This window comes from Carettochelys insculpta, chromosome 10 (assembly GCF_033958435.1).
Source record: "Carettochelys insculpta isolate YL-2023 chromosome 10, ASM3395843v1, whole genome shotgun sequence".
NCBI lineage: Eukaryota > Metazoa > Chordata > Testudines > Carettochelyidae > Carettochelys > Carettochelys insculpta.
The window spans coordinates 50,141,973-50,159,668 of record NC_134146.1 but is presented as its reverse complement, the minus strand read 5'-3'; the positions used below and the strand labels follow the sequence as shown (position 1 = coordinate 50,159,668).

Sequence of the window (17,696 nt, the reverse complement as noted above, 5' to 3'; positions counted from 1 at the left end):
TATAAGGATTCAAGTCCTGTGTGCCGACAACTCGTTCAGTGTGGCCACCTATCTTGACCACTTTCTATTTTTGGTGGCATGCCAAGAAAACAGGATGCCGCAACTTACATGGTTCGTTTATGGTTGGCATTAAATATTTCATGGGTTGATGAACATTTCTGAAAGGATGAGTGATAGAAATCAACACAAGTTATTAAATGCAACCACTGAGAACCTGCCCATGGTGTAGGTCACCAGTGCAGACCACTGGAAAGCAGATTTTATATCCTGTTTGTATCCCTTCCTCCCTTCCTCTCACTATCCTGGCAGCCTGGTGGTTCCTACTGGCTGTGAAAGCTGACGCTGCAGAGACATCAGGCGCTGAGGGTATGTCTTCACTAACCAGAAGATTGACCTAGTCAGAGTCGATCTTCCAAGGTTTGATTTAATGCACCTATTAGGAATGTGAGAAATGAAATTATTGGGGTTGACAGTTGACCCCTGTACTTCTCAATATCACAAGGAGTAAGGGAGGTCAACAGGAGAGTTTCTCCCATCAACCTCCCTCTGTGAGGACGGCCAGATAAGTCAACTGCAGATAAATCAATCCCAGCTATGTAATTGCCGTAGCTGGAATTGCGTATCTACAATCAACATTAAGGTCTAATGTAGACCCACCCTAACACGAAGAACATACCATCACTCTCTAACGCCCCTCTCTGGATGAGGGTATGGTTTGGGTCTGGAAAGAGCACAGAAGAAAAGAAGCATCTTGCAGGGCCTGTAAGTGAGGAAAAGGGAAGCACCTTGCTGACATCCTACTCCCAGAACAAAAGTAACATTGTCACTCATCTGACATCTGGAACCTAGAAAGAAACAACCACTGAAGAGATTATTTTATTGAAACTTGGAAATCTCAAATGACAACGTATTGTGATTCAGTGATAGGAATTAAAAACCCTCCCAGATCCAATTATACTATCCACTTATTATTTGGCTAAAATATTTTGAAAATATTGTGTTTTGTTTCGGTAGACTTTTCCCCATTCCACAATCTTATGCAGAATATGAAAAGTTTGTTGATGGGTAAGTTTTTTAATCCTTGAAGATTTGTTTCAAGATATTTCACTGTTGTCTTTTGCCATGGGAAAAAGTTTGCAAAAGGAAAGAAATTTGTCCCTTGTCAGAGGGCCAGAACGAGACCTATGCATCACTTTAAAAACTGATGGAAAATAAGGCAGAGAATATTTTATTGCCTCTGTAAAAATCTATGGTAAGCCCACATCCTGAATCCTGCATATAGATGTGGACTCCTCACCACAATAAAGATACCTTGGCATTGGAAAAGGTTCAGAAAAGTGCAACAAAAATGATTAGGGGTTTTTAATCTCTGTGAAGAGAGATTAAAAAGACTGTGACTTTTCAGATCAGGGAAAAAAGAAGACTAAATGGGGACATACTATGGGGCTATAAAATCATGACAGGTGTAGAAAAAGTGAATAAGGAAAAGTTATTTTCTTGTTGCCATAACACGAGAACTAGGGCGTCACCAAACAAAATTAATAGGCAGCAGGTTTTAAACCAACAAAAGGAAATATTTTGTCACTTGGCACACAGCCAGCCTCTGGAACTTCTTGCCAGAGGATGGTGTGAAGACCAGGACTTTGACAGGGTTAAAAAAAGAGCTGGATAAATTTGTGGAGGGTAGGGTTATTAGCCTGGACGAGTAGGAATGGCGTCTCTAGCCTCTATGTGTCAGAAGCTGGGAATGGGTAATGGGGAATAGATCACTTGATGATCCCCTTTTCTGTTCACTCCTTCTGGGGCATTGGCCGCTGTCAGAAGACAGGACACTGTGATGGATGGACCTTTGTTCTGACCTAGTATAGCCATTCTTATGTTCTTTAAAAGAAATGGTATTGTATGCAGAATTTAAAGAACAATGACATTAGCAAATAGGAAGAACTCCCCACCATGGAGAGCTTCAAAACCCAATGCTTCCTCGGGCAAGGGAATAACCAAGTTTGTTGCGGTTCCCAATGAAAGACATTAGACCCACATGGTTCTCTATCAGGAGGGGTTGGTTCAGGACCACAACTCCGCTGGTTCTGCCTGGGGCAGGGTTCTTTCTCTGGGCGCTCTGGACAGCCTGTAGCAACTGCGCTGTGAACTCAGACATCTGTGGAAGGAAGGAAGGAGATGACATGAGTGAGGATTAAGTGATGTTCTAAGGAATGAGCTGCCTGTTGTGTTTGGCTTCTTTCCTCTATGCTTCAGTGGCTGAAAGGAAAGCAGACCACTTTGTATGTGCAGTGAACACTCAACTGTCTGCAGCAAATAATCCATGTAACTGAATCCTCTTCAGTTTGCCATGGGTGCTTATGTACAAGCATCTTCTCTTGTCCCTCAACCACCCCCCTCCTTCCTCCACCTCCCAAATCACATTCCTCTGTCCACCCTGGTGGAAAAAATGACAGTGACCCAAGTGCTAACAATTTTAATTTCAAAGTCTGGATCTCAGGGCTGCCCAGACCTGCAGAAGAGCTCTGTGTAGGCTCAAGAGCTTGTTCCTCTCACCAGAGAAGTTGGTCCAATAAAAGGTAATACCTCACCCACCCATCTTGCCTCTCTAAGCTCCAGCGATCCACTTGATATGCATGAAAGGCAGGGATTTTTGTAGAGGATCAAGGACCAGAAAGGAGATCAGGATGTGACCTCCAACCTATAAAGCCACCCAGAGAATGTGAAGAAGCCAAGGAAGGCACATTAAAAAAAGAGAGAAAGAGAGAGAAAGACAAACAGACTGGCTGTGTGGAAAAATTAAATGGGAAGCTAAAATAGGTGGGAAAGAGGTGACAATGGAGACAGGGAGAGGGGAGGAAGTTTGTCCAACATGAATGGAATTGAACACTGACAATATGGGCTCATTCATCAGAGCTCCCACGAAGGAGCATGCAAAGAAAGTAGACTCCTGTCAAAGTGAGTGGAAACTCCTCTGAGCAAAACATTTGTGGCATCAGAAGGAGAGAAGGCTCCTTGTCAGAGAGCTGGAGGGATCAGAACACTCATGAGCAAGTATGGCACAGTCCCTCAGTTTGGAGAGGCTATGGTTTTGGAATGAAGAGGGAAAATATTAGAAAAGAAGGGAAAAGAGATTTCAAAGTGGATCCAAGCTGAGGCTCTCAGGTTGGGAGCTTGTGCTTCAATAATGGGCAGAACCAAGCCCAGGATTCAGACCTCCCCAGATGTGAGGCTTAGGCTCCGGGTCCCAAAGTTCGAAAGACGTTTGGCTTCAGTGCTCAGATTAGACCCACAGCAATATGCTCGAGCAATGAACTCGGACCCAGACCCTGGTTCTGAGCCAGGTTTTGTTTTCGGCCCATTTGTCATGTAAGTAAATACAGGTCTGGCGAGACGTTCCAGGTTGACAGCACTGGAGATGGACCTGCTGTTTCCCCACAGGAGAGGGGGAGCCTGGGCCGTGCCAGAACAATGCACTGACATCAATGTGCTTCACTGCTGACCAGGATGGACCCTCTCCAGAGCTGAGAGGGAGCCCAGGCCCCAAGCCCACTGGTCACTCTGTTCAGGCTCCCACTGAGTGACAGTTGTGATGGTGGATTCTGTTAAATGGACATGAGCCCCTGAGCAGCTGAACTCAGATGGCCCCGTCACATGATCGGAACCATGTCTTTCCCCTCCACCTCCCCAGCATTTCTCTACATGTTGGGTGTGGTGCAGGTCAGCAACTCAGCACGGATCTGAAATTCACAGCTCTGCCTTTCCCCATGATCAGCCGAACCAACACCGAGCATCCAACCACATCCACCCCAGCCCAGAGCTTGATTCCTAACACAAGAGGTGGTGGAACACTCTTCCAGCACTGTCACTCCTGAGGGACAGTAATGAAAACCAGGGCAGCTTCTCCTGCCTGCTGGGAGCCCCATGCACCCTGCAACTGTAGCTGACACATTGCACCCTCATCCCCACCACAGACTATGTCGCATTCCAACACCTCCATGGACTCACTCAACCTGCGATCTCCAAACTGTCTATCAGAAGCAATAGCACTGGAAATACCAGGACACTGTTCTGGCTCCCTCAAGAAATTTCCAGTACGTTCCAGTATTAGTTGAGCCCTGTCCCCCTCCTATCTCACCTTACAGCTTCCTTTGCTAGGGAGGGGTGCAGAATCCAGCGCACAGGCTGCACCTCATGGCTTGTCTCTTCTTTAGGTGGGGAGCTCCTTTGCCCATGGACAGGCCTTTTGTGGTAGGTTTGTACAGCCCCTGACTGGGATCTCTAGCTGCTACCACATACATAATCTCTAGTGACTCCCCTCTCCTCTCCCCAGCATCTGAGCAATCAGAGTTTGCTAAGGGGCTAAGTACTTTTAAAAGGCTGGCCCCAAATGTGGATGCTGCCGAGCCCGTGAAAAATCTGCCCGAGTTCTGGTCCTGTGTGATTTGCCCACAGTCGCACAGTGTCTGTGCAGAGCCAGCAACTGAATGTAGATTTTCTATGCCCCAGCCCGGTGCTTCAGCCATAAGACTGACCATTGCCCATTTCCTCAGAGAAGATCCTGGCACCATTCAGATTTAGTGTGCTTTATGTCTATTTTTTTATTATAAATATATGTTAAATATGTACATCTATGCCATGCAAAAAAGGGCCACTTTTATAGTGTACAGTCTAAGCCAAATTTGTGAAATGCATTTGTTTCCAATATAACTTTTGCATAGGAGGGCCATATATTTTTATTCCAGTGGGAAATGCACAAGTTTTGGTCTCTCTCATATGATCACACTAGTTGATGAAGAAGTTAGAATCACAGATCATACCACTGGAACTGACCTCAGGAGGTCATCAGCACCCTTCTCAGAGCAGGACCAGGCCCATCTAAGTCATCCCAGCCCAGGGCTTTGTCAAGCTGGGACTTAAAAACCTCTAGGGATGGAGATTCCACCACCTCTCTGGGTAAGACATTCCAGTGCTTCACCACCCTCCTAGGGAAATAGCTTTTCCTAATATCCAACCTACACCTCCTGCACTGTAACTTAAGACCGTTGTTCCTCATTCTGTAATCTGTCACCACCATGAACAGCCTCTCTCTCTACTCTTTGTAGCCCATCTTCAGGTAGTGGGAGGCTTCAACTGCCCCCTCACTTTTCTCTTCTGTAGACTAAATAAGCTCAACTCCCTCAGCCTCTCCTCATAAATCATGTGCTCCAGCCCCTAAACATTTTTGTTGCCCTCCGGTAGAATTTCTCCAATGCGCACACAGCCTTTTTGTGACTGGGGACCCAGAACTGGACACAGTACTCCAGATATGGCCTCACCAGTGTCAACTAAAGGGGAATAATCACTTCCTAAGATCTGCTGGCAATGCTCCTACTAACACAGCCCAATATGCCATTAACCTTCTTGGCTACAAGGGCACATTGTTGACTCATGTCCAGCTTCTCATCCACTGTAATGCCCAGGTCCAAATGATCTCAGTGTATTGCTATTACCTGAATTACTGAATGCAAGGGATTTTAAAAAGGGATAGTCAAAATATTTAGACCCCAAACAAATACACCTTCCACCTTTAAGGCATTCAACAATTATGCATTTCCCTTGCTGGCCAGAGAACCAATGCTCCATACCTGGCAGATAGAACTGAACCTTTCGCTGTAATTCTTCACTGGATGTTCTGTGAAGGTTACATAAGGGATGTCTGTGGCCCAAGGATTCCAATGGGAGAAGACAGACGGCTCTTTCAGATTATCCCAGTGGATTCGCAGGCCTTCTCCTTCCCTTCTAGAGAATGAGCAAATCAGACAGAGAAAGGTGTATGGTATCAGACAACTTGTAATAGAAGGGTGAGCAACCATTTGAACAGGTAGCTTTTCTGGTGAAGGGGTGATCTGATCACAGGCTATAGATAGCTACATGGAGAATCAGTATATCATACAGGTCGAACCTCTCTAGTCTGGCATGCTCTTGTCCAGCAGTGTCTGTGGTCCGGCATGTTATTTATATGAATGGCCGCTTATAATGGTTCTGGCCAAGTTTCCTGCAGTCCCATTTGTTTCCAGCCACCAGTCCTGGCTCTCCTTGTTCTGTGCTGCTATTTGGCTCTAATTTACCCCTAAATATCTTCTAAGAGCCCTAGAAGCAGTGGAAGTGCTGGTAATGCTGCTAGACAGCATTGACTTCCTGTGGTTCAGGAAATTCTCTGGTACAGCACCAGTCAGGTCCCAAGGCTGCCAGACTAGAGAGGTTCAACCAGTATCAGATGGGCTCTTTATAGTAGCAGGGAAAGGTCTAACACGCTCTAATGGCTAGAAGTTTAAGCTAGACAAATGCAGACTGAAAATAAGGCGTACATTTGTGACTGTGACAGCAATTAATCAGTGGACCAATTTATCAAAGATCCTGAGGAATTCTCCATTGCTGACAATTTTAAAATTAAGCTTGGATGCTTTCTGAAAAGCTCTGCTGTAGGAATTACTGAGGGCAGGACTCTGACAGGTCTTCTATGGGAAGTCAGACTTCACGATCACAGCACTCTGGCCCTGGAATCGCTGAATCGCTGAATCAGGTTCTCTGGCAGCAGAATGAGTATAAAAGGTGCATGATGTGAACAGCTGGATTCTCTAAGGAGTATTTTTTTTAAAAAAAATATCACCAAGTACCAAGTCTTTGTAGGCACCAGGACCGGGAGTCAGAAGCCCCTGTGTTTTACTCCCTGCTGAGAGGTCATTATGATCCTATCTGAGATGGAAAAAAACCTATATTTCAAAAAAGAGACTCCCTATTTTCTGCTACATGCGGCCAGCGGGCTGTCCAACTTCACTAAGTTTCAGTGAAGTTAAAAGTTGTCTTCCCATTTTCTTCTCCCAGAGTTGATAGTGTAAGAGCGTCCCAATGCTATAAACCATTGGACAGGCTGAATAATTAGCTTTCAGAACATTGTTGTGTGTAGGTATAAACTTCATCTTGAGCAAAATTAGTCACTTGATCTGTCCTAGCCTACAATGAAGTTAAAAAAAAGACTTTCCTCAAAAACGATGGGACCAAAGCAGAAGCAATTACACAAACTCCCTCAAACAGCAGGGTTGGAAAAACCTTGGCTATGTCTACACTAGCCCCAAACTTCGAAATGGCCACGCAAATGGCCATTTCAAAGTTTACTAATGAAGCGCCGAAATGCATATTCAGCGGTTCATCAGCATGTGGGCGGCCGCGGCGCTTCGAAATTGACACGGCTTGCCGCCGCGCTGCTCGTCCCGATGGGGCTCCTTTTCGAAAGGACCCCGCCTACTTTGAAGTTCCCTTATTCCTGTGAGCTCATGGGAATAAGGGGACTTCGAAGTAGGCAGGGTCCTTTCGAAAAGGAGCCCCGTCGGGACAAGCCGCGCGGCGGCGAGGCACGTCAATTTCGAAGTGCCGCGGCCTCCCACATGCTAATGAAATGCTCATGGGAATAAGGGGACTTCGAAGTAGGCGGGGTCCTTTCAAAAAGGAGCCCCGTCGGGACAAGATGCGCGGCGGCGAGGCGCGTCAATTTCAAAGTGCCGCGGTCGCCCGCATGCTAATGAAGCGCTGAATATGCATTTCAGCGCTTCATTAGTAAACTTCGAAATGGCCATTTGCGTGGCCATTTCGAAGTTTGGGGCTCGTGTAGACATGGCCCATAGGAACAACAGTGTGCCCAGGGCATTATGTGTTCCCAGGAAAACACTCCAAGCCCCTGGCTGGAGAAGACTGCCAACAAGGTGGGAAATACAGTAAGTTTACTGGGCTTCATCCCTCATTCTGAAATGGAGTTTATGATTTCATTCGAATGGCAGCTGGCAATTAAGCCAACCCCTTTAACCAAGTCCCTTGTAAGTGTTTGCTGTCTATACAATATGTAGGTAATGGAACCAGAGGGCCTATTGTTCTAAACTCCTGAAACCAACCCAGGACAGGAGAAGGACTTTCTATTCCTCTATAATTAAAACCTGGGCTTTTGGGAAAGAAAACCTAGTACCTACCCACTGTGCCACCACAATGCCTCAGAGTTTCCTGTGTTTAGAAACACTAGCTCTGTACTTACGAGTACAGCCCCTTGGGGGATGTTATTGTGGTTTCCTGCATTTACTATATGGGGGCGTGGGGAGGAGGCTGATCCAGGGTTTTATTTCTAGAGTGCAGGCACTACAAAACATAGCGAGGGTCATGGCACAATTAGCGGAGGTACTTTCAGACTTTGGACAATTATATCAGAAATCTGAAACCCCATAATTTTTGCATCTAATCCCCTGTTTTTCCCCATGAAGATCAGAGAACTTTCTTTAGAAGAAATTGTAAAAAAGGAAAAGATTTCAGAATGTACCTTCAGCTCCTCCCTTCATCCTTCAACACGGACATTTTTGTCTCTCCATACAGCCTTTCTCCCTGCTCCCCAGCCTGACAACAAACAAAGAGGGCCAGGGCAAAACTGGGAGGCAAGACCAAATCAATGTCTGAGATGCCTATATACAAATGCAAGAAGTATGGGAAATAAGCAAGAAGAACTGGAAGTACTAATAAATGAATACAACTATGATATCGTTGGCATCACAGAAACTTAGTGGGATAATACTCATGATTGGAATGTTGGTATTGAAGGGTACAGCCTGCTTAGGAAGGACAGACAGGGAAAGAGGGGAGGAGGTGTTGCCTTGTATATTAAAAATGTACACACTTGGACAGAGGTGGAGATGGACGAAGGAGATGGACGGGTTGAAAGTCTCTGGGTTAGACTCAGAGGAGTAAAAAACAAGGATGAGGTCCTGCTAGGAGTCTACTACAGGCCCCCTAGCCAGGTGGAAGAGGTGGATGAGGCTTTCTTTAAACAGCAAACAAAATCATCCAGGGCCCAGAATTTGGTGGTGATGGGGGACTTCAACTATCCAGGTATATGTTGGGAAACTAATACAGCAGGGGACAGACTGTCCAATAAATTCTTGGATTGCATTGCAGACAACTTTTTATTCCAAAAGGTTGAAAAAGCTACCAGAGGGGAAGCTGTTCTAGATTTAATTTTAACAAATAGGGAGGAAATTATTGAGAATTTGAAAGTGGAAGGATGCTTGGGTGAAAGTGATCATGAAATCATAGAGTTCACAATTCTAAGGAAGGGTAGAAGGGAAAACAGTACAATAGAGACAATGGATTTCAGGAAGGCAGATTTTGGTAAACTCAGACAGCTGGTAGGTAAGGTCCCATGGGAAGCTAAACTGAGGGGAAAAACGGCTGAGGAGAGTTGGCAGTTTTTCAAAGGGACATTATTAAGGGCCCAAAAGCAAGCTATCCCACTGTGTAGGAAAGATAGAAAACATGGCAAAAGACTGCCTTGGCTTAACCAGGAGATCTTGCGTGATCTCAAAATAAAAAAGGAATCTTATAAGAAATGGAAACTAGGACAAATTACAAAGGATGAATATAAGCAAACAACATGAGCGTGCAGGAGCAAGATTAGAAAGGCTAAGGCACAAAATGAGCTCAAACTAGCTACATGCATAAAGGGAAACAAGAAGGCTTTTTACAAATACATTGGTAACAAGAGGAAGACTAAGGAGAGGGTAGGGCCATTGGTCAGTGAGGAGGGAGGAACAGTAACAGGGAATTTGGAAATTGCAGAAATGTTTAATGATTTCTTTGTTTCGGTCTTCACTGAGAAATCTGAAGAAATGCCTGACATAGAGAATGCTAGTGAAAAAGGGGTAGGCTTAGAAGTTGAAATAAGAAAAGAACAAATTAAAATTTACTTAGAAAAATTAGATGTCTGCAAATCACCAGGGCCTGATGAAATGCATCCTAGAATCCTCAAGGAGCTGATAGAAGAGGTATCTGAGCCTTTAGAAATCATTTTTGGTAAATCGTGGGAGACGGGAGAGATTCCAGAAGACTGGAAAAGGGCAAATATAGTACCCATTTATAAAAAGGGGAACAAGAATAACCCGGGAAACTACAGGCCAGTCAGCTTAACTTGTGTGCCAGGAATGATAATGGAGCAGGTAATTAAAGAAATCATCTGCAAGCATTTGGAAGGTGGTAAGGTGCTAGGGAGCAGCCAGCATGGCTTTGTTAAAAACAGATCATGTCAAACCAATCTAATAGCTTTCTTTGATAGAATAACGAGCCTTGTGGATAAGGGAGAAGCGGTGGATGTGGGATACCTAGACTTCAGTAAAGCATTTGACACGGTCTCACATAATATACTTATCAATAAACTATGCAAATACAACTTAGATGGGGCTACTATAAGGTGGGTGAACAACTGGCTGGATAACCATACCCAGAGAGTAGTTATTAATGGTTTTCAATCCGGCTGGAAAAGTATAACTAGTGGGGTTCCACAGGGGTCTGTTTTAGGACCAGTTCTGTTCAATATCTTCATTAACGATTTAGATATTGACATAGAAAGTACACTTATTAAGTTTGCAGATGATACCAAGCTGGGAGGGGTTGCAACTTCTTTGGAGGATAGGGTCATAATTCAAAATGATCTGGATAAACTGGAGAAATGGGCTGAGGTAAACAGGATGAAGTTTAATAAGGACAAATGCAAAGTGCTCCACTTAGGAAGGACCAATCAGTGTCACACATACAGAATGGGAAAGGACTGCCTAGGAATGAATACAGCAGAAAGGGATCTGGGGGTTATAGTGGACCACAAGCTAAATATGAGTCAACAGTGTGATGCTGTTGCAAAAAAGGCAAACATGATTCTAGGATGCATTAACAAGTGTGTTGTGAACAAGACACGAGAAGTCATTCTCCCGCTCTACTCTGCGCTGGTTAGGCCTCAGCTGGAGTATTGTGTCCAGTTCTGGGCACCGCAGTTCAGGAAGGATGTGGAGAAATTGGAGAGGGTCCAGAGGAGAGCAACGAGAATGATCAAAGGTCTAGAGAACATGACCTATGAAGAAAGGCTGAAAGAGTTGGGCTTGTTTAGTTTGGAAAAGAGAAGACTGAGGGGGGACATGATAGCAGTTTTCAGGTATTTAAAAGAGTGTCATAAGGCAGAGGGAGGGAACTTGTTCTTCCTTGCCTCTGAGGACAGAACAAGAGGCAATGGACTGAAATTGCAGCAGGGGAGGTTCAGGTTGGACATTTGGAAAAAGTTCCTAACTGTCAGGGTGATCAAACACTGGAACGAATTGCCAAGGGAGGTGGTAGAATCTCCATCACTGGAGCTATTTAAGAAGAGGTTAGATAGATGGCTTTCAGGGATGGTCTAGAAAATGCTTGGTCCTGCCATGAGGGCAGGGGGCTGGACTCGATGGCCTCTCGAGGTCCCTTCCAGTCCTACTCTTCTATGATTCTATAAACCCCAAGCTCAGCGAATATTTTACACGTGCCTGGTTAATGGAACATTCAGGTTTCTGTCCACTCAGAGATCTTGCACAATGGAATATTAGCTGCTTCGCGTGGTCAGTTTGCATGCAAATTTCTTTCTGTCCAAAAGAAATGCACACTTAAGTTTCTTCTTGCCAGGTCCACTCCCAGATAGGTTCATAAGCAGGGGACCCTCACCTATCCTGTGGCACACTGTACAGTAACGTACAGAGGTGAAGCTGAATTAAAATTCCATTGCTGCTAAACGTTAAGGTCTGCATGCATGTCTCAGGTGAAATGGGGAGCAGGAGCAATCTTCTCCGCTGCTGAGATCAGCAGCTAAAGCACCAGGAAAAGTTAAACCCTTAAGCTGAGAGTGACTTTTAAAGTTAATGAGCACCAGGAATCCAAATCCTGTGAGAAGCTTTGAAAGTGTGAGCCTGGTGACCCACATGCCAACAGTGCAGGAGTAAACTGCTCCTGCTGGCAGAGTCCCCGCTAACAAGTTGTCACCACAGTGGCAAGTGTGGCAAGGAATTTACAGCTTTCTGGCTCTGAATGTCTCCACCACCAGTTAGCTGAAGGAGAATCTCGATGGGCAGAACACAACCACCACCAAAAGCCTGACAGACTGTGGTGAGCATGACAAATAACAAGCTGTCCTGCGGCACCTTTGAGACTGGCTAATTTATTATGTCTTGAGCTTTTGTGGGTAAAACCCACTTCATCAGATGAAAAAAAGGGGTAGTGGGGGGTGCACAGTGCCTGCTGCTTTCCTCCCCTCTTGGCTACTCAGGGAAGGGGCAGAGGAGGAACATGGGCGGGTCTTCATTTTCCTGTCGCTCCTTAGTCACAGCAAGCAGGAAACAACACAGAGGGACTAGTATGTGCGGCTGTGGACCCTCACCCCCAAAATGATGCCCTGGCCCCCTGCCCTAAATCCGACACCCCCACATTACTCCTCATACCCTCAACTTCCTGCCATGAGCCCTTCCTCATCCCACCTGCCTCAAGCTCCTCATACACCCCAACACTGTGACTCCTGTATCACCAGCCCCTGCCATAACTGCATCCCCCACAGAACCCTCTGCCCTGAAGCCTCCCATTCCACCCAGTTAAATTTCTTCCAGGTACTGTTATATCACCAGCCCCTCTCTAAGGCTGCCCCCCGCCAAGTATGAGGTAGGTTGTGATAGGGCAGGACCTGTTAAAAAGTGAAGCTACTTTCACCCCTGGAGAGAGGAGATACAGAGACCTGTTTCCTCCATCCCTAGAAGTGGGAAGAGCTTGGTTTTAAATGACAGATTCTGTCCATGGTCTCACAGTGTTGTTCACTGAATTGCAAATGCATGTGAGGATTTGCAGAGGAATTCTACTTAAAGACCACTCAGGGCTTCCAACTTCATTTCATTACAGAGGTGATAATCATGTGGTACTCAGACACTCTGCTGTGGTATGTGGCAGAACCACTAAAAGGGCTCTAGAGGTGATCCTGGCAATTACAGACCAGTAAGTCTAACATCAGCACCAGGAAAATTAGTTGAAACTATAGTAAAGAATAACATTGTCAGACACATACACAAACATAACTTGTTAGGGAAAAGTCCATATGGTTTCTCTAAAGGGAAATCTCGCCTTACTAGTCTACTAAAGTTCTTTGAGATAGTCAGTTAGCATGTGGACAAAGGGGATCCAGTGGATACAGCATATTTGGATTTCCAGAAAGCCTTTGATAAGGTCTCTCACCAAAGGCTCTTACGTAAAATAAGTTGTCATGGGCTAAGAGGGAAGGTCCTCTCATGGATTGAAAACTGGGTAAAAGAAAGAAACAAAAGATAGAAATAAATGGTGAGTTTTCAGAAAGGAGAGGAGTAACTAGTGGCACCCCCCAAGGCTCTGTTCTGGGACCAATCCCATTCAACCTATTTATAAATTATCTGGAAAAAGGGGTGCACAGTGAGGTGGCAAAATTTGTTGATACTAAACTCTTCAAAATAATAATCCTAACTGTACATACGAAATGACGGGGACTAATTTAGCTGTAACCACTCAAGAGAGAGATCGTGGAGTCACTGTGGATAGTTCTTTGAAAACATCCACTCAGCATGCTGCAGCAGTCAAAAAGGCTCATAAGCTCATGGGAATAAGGGGACTTCAAAGTAGGCGGGGCCCTTTCGAAAAGGAGCCCCGTCGGGACGAGACGCACGGCGGCGAGGTGCGTCAATTTCGAAGTGCCGCGGCTGCCCGCATGCTAATGAAGCGCTGAATATGCATTTCAGCGCTTCATTAGTAAACTTCGAAATGGCCATTTGCGTGGCCATTTCGAAGTTTGGGGCTAGTGTAGACACGGCCCTAGAGATTTTATAGTTTGCAAGTGCAAACTTTCCCCCTCAGCAAATCCCACGTGCAGATCCAGCCTTCTGTGAGCATTCACTGGCTGAAAACGAAGGGCAGAAAAGTTCAAGTGAACAGTGGAAAAGTTGCATTAGCAGTGGTTTTGCAGAGAGTGAAAGAGTTTCCCCATGAGAAGTGGCGGCAGCGCTCTTGCTAGAACGACTGTGCTTGAGAGTGGACAAAAGCCACAGTGATGCACCAAAAGGAACAAACTGCAACGATCAAAGGATCAACTGCTTTGAAAACCGCTCTAAAGCCATTTTGTTTCTCTCCCCATGGGGTGCACCCTTCTCCTGCGTCAACCTGCCATGCAAGAACACTCCATCTCTAATGGACATTTTTAATAGGTAGCTGAACCCAATTGCAGTGCATAACTAATGAGGCAAATGGCAGCCTCCCTCACCTCAGCTAGCTGCACCTTTCTCCTTCTCATCTCCAAGCACGGCAAGGGAATTACAAACACAGCCGGGGGCAGCACACAGCTTTACAAGGAAGCACACACATTTGTTCTTGCTCTGAAGGCTGGGTGTGTGCATGTGGCCAAAAGGAGCAAACCCAGGCAAATGGGGCAGAAATTTGCTGAGCTCATGAATTTAAAAGGAGGGCGAATAAAAAATTAAACTTTTCCCATTAAAACAAAGGTCTTGGCAACGTGAAATGCTGTCCCCCTTTGTTTATTTATCCACACAAAGGAAGCAGCGAGTTGGCACCTCAGCCTGGGTATTAAATGCTTGTTTTCTGCTCACTGAATGACCTCAGAGAGAATATTTTCCATGACAAGCACCCAGAAGACGCTGGCACCGAGTCAGACAGCCAGATTTTCAGAGCGTGTTTACATTCTATTGATAACCCCAGGCTGTTCCAAACCCAAAGGCAGGTGGTGCCTTTATCTGCTCTTTGCTCACCTGGCTTGCAACCAGACCATTCTGAGGCCTGGGGCTCAGACAGGTTAACTATTTGCTGACTCTGGCAGTCAGAGGGGGTGAGGCACCTCAGGGACATTCATAACCCCAAGGGGAGAGAGAGCAACACCAAGGTGTCCCGTCTCCAGCAGTATATGCCATGAATACATCTGAGAGCAAAGGGCTCTTTCAACTAGCAGGCTAAGAACCAGTGGCCAGGAGCTGAAGCTACACAAATTCAAACTGAAGCCAAAGTGCACGTGTAAAACAATGCGGGTAATTAATCATTGGCACAACTCACCAAGGCATGTGGTGGATTCTTTACCACTTGGAGTCTTCGACCGAGACTGAATGCCCATCTGAACAATAGACTCAACCACACCTTATTGGGCTGTTGGCAGGCATCATGGGGTGACATTCTCAGGTCTGTGTTATGTAGGAGTCAATATTAGTCCCTTGTGGACTTGGAATCTGTGACAAACTCCACCCAAAGTTAACTCTGTGGGCAGCCACTGGGCAGGATGATGAGATTAATAGCTGAGGGTCACAGAATCATCTAGTATAAGTAGAAGTGGGTGTCTACCACAGGTTCCTTACCCCACATCCATTTAGTACACCCCCTGTGCCTCACCCTCCTCCTCTTAGAGAGTGTGGTGTAGTCTCCAGGGCCCGGCTTTGAGAAAATGTTTTCCTTAGGAGCTAGAATATCTGTGGTTTAAATCCTCAGTTCTTTGCTCAGCTTAACGGGGCTCATCACACACTGGCTGCTCTCTCTTGGGTAATATGCCCCCAAGAACTGCAGTGAGAGGTTACTCCCTAAATACCACACAGCCTGGAAGGATGATAATTACACCCTGCACAGCACTATTTACAAGGCTTGCACCCTCCGCCTCCCCCCAGCCTAGGAAGGGTGAATAAAATGTGGGGTTTAACAAAGGGACTCTGCCCATGAGGGGTTAGTCCTGCTTTCAGAAGGCTTTGTTGTAGGGGAAGATACAGATAGATTTAATAGGGCTGCACTTGGCGATGGCGTCCTTCCTCACACCCGGAGCTCACTCCCCCAGAATGAGAGAGGCCTTGTGGTTCTGGATGTGGTCTCCTTTTCCTTCCTAATTGCCTCTTTACTCTGCCCCATCTACCCCTCCTGACAGAGGGCATTGAATCCTGAGTGAAACACATCCCTGCCCAAGACTCCATCCTGGCTTACACATCACCCAGTCTAATTTCTTAGCAGTAATCCTCGCTGTCCCTGGGAACCCCTCTCCCATCCGTCTCCTTATCCCTGTCTCATCCCTAGGACCTTCTCACTGTGGCCCCCTATGCCGGGAATTCTCCCCCTCTCCAACAGCCTGGGTGCCAGTCATCTTCCTTCCTCGCCCTCCACAGTACTCACTCCTGCTATTAAGACTGCCAGCTTCATAAAACACCAAGCACAATGTCAGTGCACATGTAGTACCCAGAGGTACTGAGACCTCATCTGGGGTGAGTGAAGTCTCTGCTCTACAGCCTTGGCTGAGCAGCAGGTGGCCTTTAGCTCATGTGGTAGAGTGCCGGGCTTTAGACCCTCTGCTCACGGGTTCTATCCCTGGTGCCAGCAACCCACGTCTGTCAGTGTTACACACATATAATGAAAGAACAGGCACAAGCTCCTCTATAGATTTATAACAGGCCTGGGACATGCTTGAGAACACCACATCAGTGGCAGACTTCACCACTGCTGCCAGGGAGAGTAAAAGCCCCATATTCATGGCCAGACCAATCATTGTGGGACTTCTTAACCTTCTAGTATACAGTTCACTACACACCAAAACTTGTACCTCATTTATTAAATTGGTGTGGACACTCTTAATCCAATTGAAGTGGATTGTTTTAGTTTTGTTTAAGCCAGCTCCTATCAACTTAAAGTTAAAATGAAGTCAAAGTTTCATAAATAAGAAGCAGATAGGGTCACAACACTAGGTAAAACTGCCTCAATGACTGGACTGAGCATTAACAAGAGAAAGATCAAGACAATGAAGGTCAACCAGTCCAATAACAACCCCTCATGCTGGGAACGGATGGCCAGGAAGATGTGGAGCAGTTCACCTACGTGGGGAGTATTATGGCCAGAGATGGAGGAACAGACAAGGATATCAATGACAGGATAGGGAAAGCAACATGTGCATTCAAGACTCCATAAAGAAGGAAAACATGACCCCAAATTCAAGTGAACATTTCATTTGTTTTTTCTCTCATGATTAAAAATAATAATGAAGTAAAGCTGCCTTTTGTTCGGCCTAAACGCAATGGAGGATTTTAACATCCTCCTAAAACAATTGGCCACAGCTTCTGCCCATAGTTTTATATGGTCTGTATTAATTTTTTTCTCCTTGGATATAAAAATTCACACGGATTTTAGATCACTACATGCCTGGTTAGTCTGGAGACTCTTCTTCCATGTACACTGTAGTAGCACACAGCTACAAAAGAAACAGATGTACAGAAACAGAACCCAGACAGCTCAAGGAGGAAAATTCCACCTCATAATGCGCCAAGGGCCAGATGTCATCATCATCATCATCATCAACTGTGGGCTCAGCGCCTGTTGGTGTCTGATGCCTCTCTCACAGATCTGCAGAGACATTTAGGCACCTGAAGACAAAGATAGATGCCTAGTGGGATTTTAAAAAGCATTTAGACAAGTTAGGCGCCTCGGTCTCACTGAAAATAACTGAGAATCTGTTGTTGAGGGGGCAGGGGGAGGATCTTATTTAGTTTCTAGCCAAATTCCTCTCTGAGGTGTTTAATGGAACCTAGTCCAGCTCCTATGGCAGATGCAACCACAATACAGCTCCAGCAAGAAGCTCCTTCAAGTGTGTGGAGAATAGATGCGGATGACAATTTTCTCAATTAAGTCTCTTTCCCCACTCCTGTGCACTTTCTATGTCAGACCTAATGATATCCTGCAATATCCTACACAGGCCCTGCTGAATTGAGTTTAATACCTTTGGAGTCTACTGTATCAAAAATGGATCAGTGTCTATTTTATTGTGAGGTTGCATGCAAGTTAGGAGGAGGGGGTATTAA

General features: G+C 45.7%; 1 protein-coding gene across 8 annotated transcripts in view; it reads right to left on the bottom strand.

The window, feature by feature from the left end:
- Positions 1 to 759: 759 nt before the first annotated feature.
- TPRG1 (tumor protein p63 regulated 1) overlaps positions 760 to 17,696 on the bottom strand; it is a 116,690-nt gene continuing 99,753 nt past the window's right edge. For 6 of the 8 annotated variants that reach the window (XM_075004010.1, XM_075004011.1, XM_075004009.1 and 3 more), the window contains 2 exons: positions 5,628 to 5,781; positions 762 to 2,158 (listed from right to left, as the gene is read on the bottom strand). In XM_075004010.1, the coding sequence (XP_074860111.1) occupies positions 1,964 to 2,158; positions 5,628 to 5,781 (349 nt within the window). In that variant the 3' untranslated portion in view covers positions 762 to 1,963. Of the gene's footprint in view, positions 2,159 to 5,627; positions 5,782 to 17,696 lie in introns of all 8 variants that reach the window. The other 2 variants (XM_075004007.1, XM_075004008.1) reach the window with 2 other exon arrangements.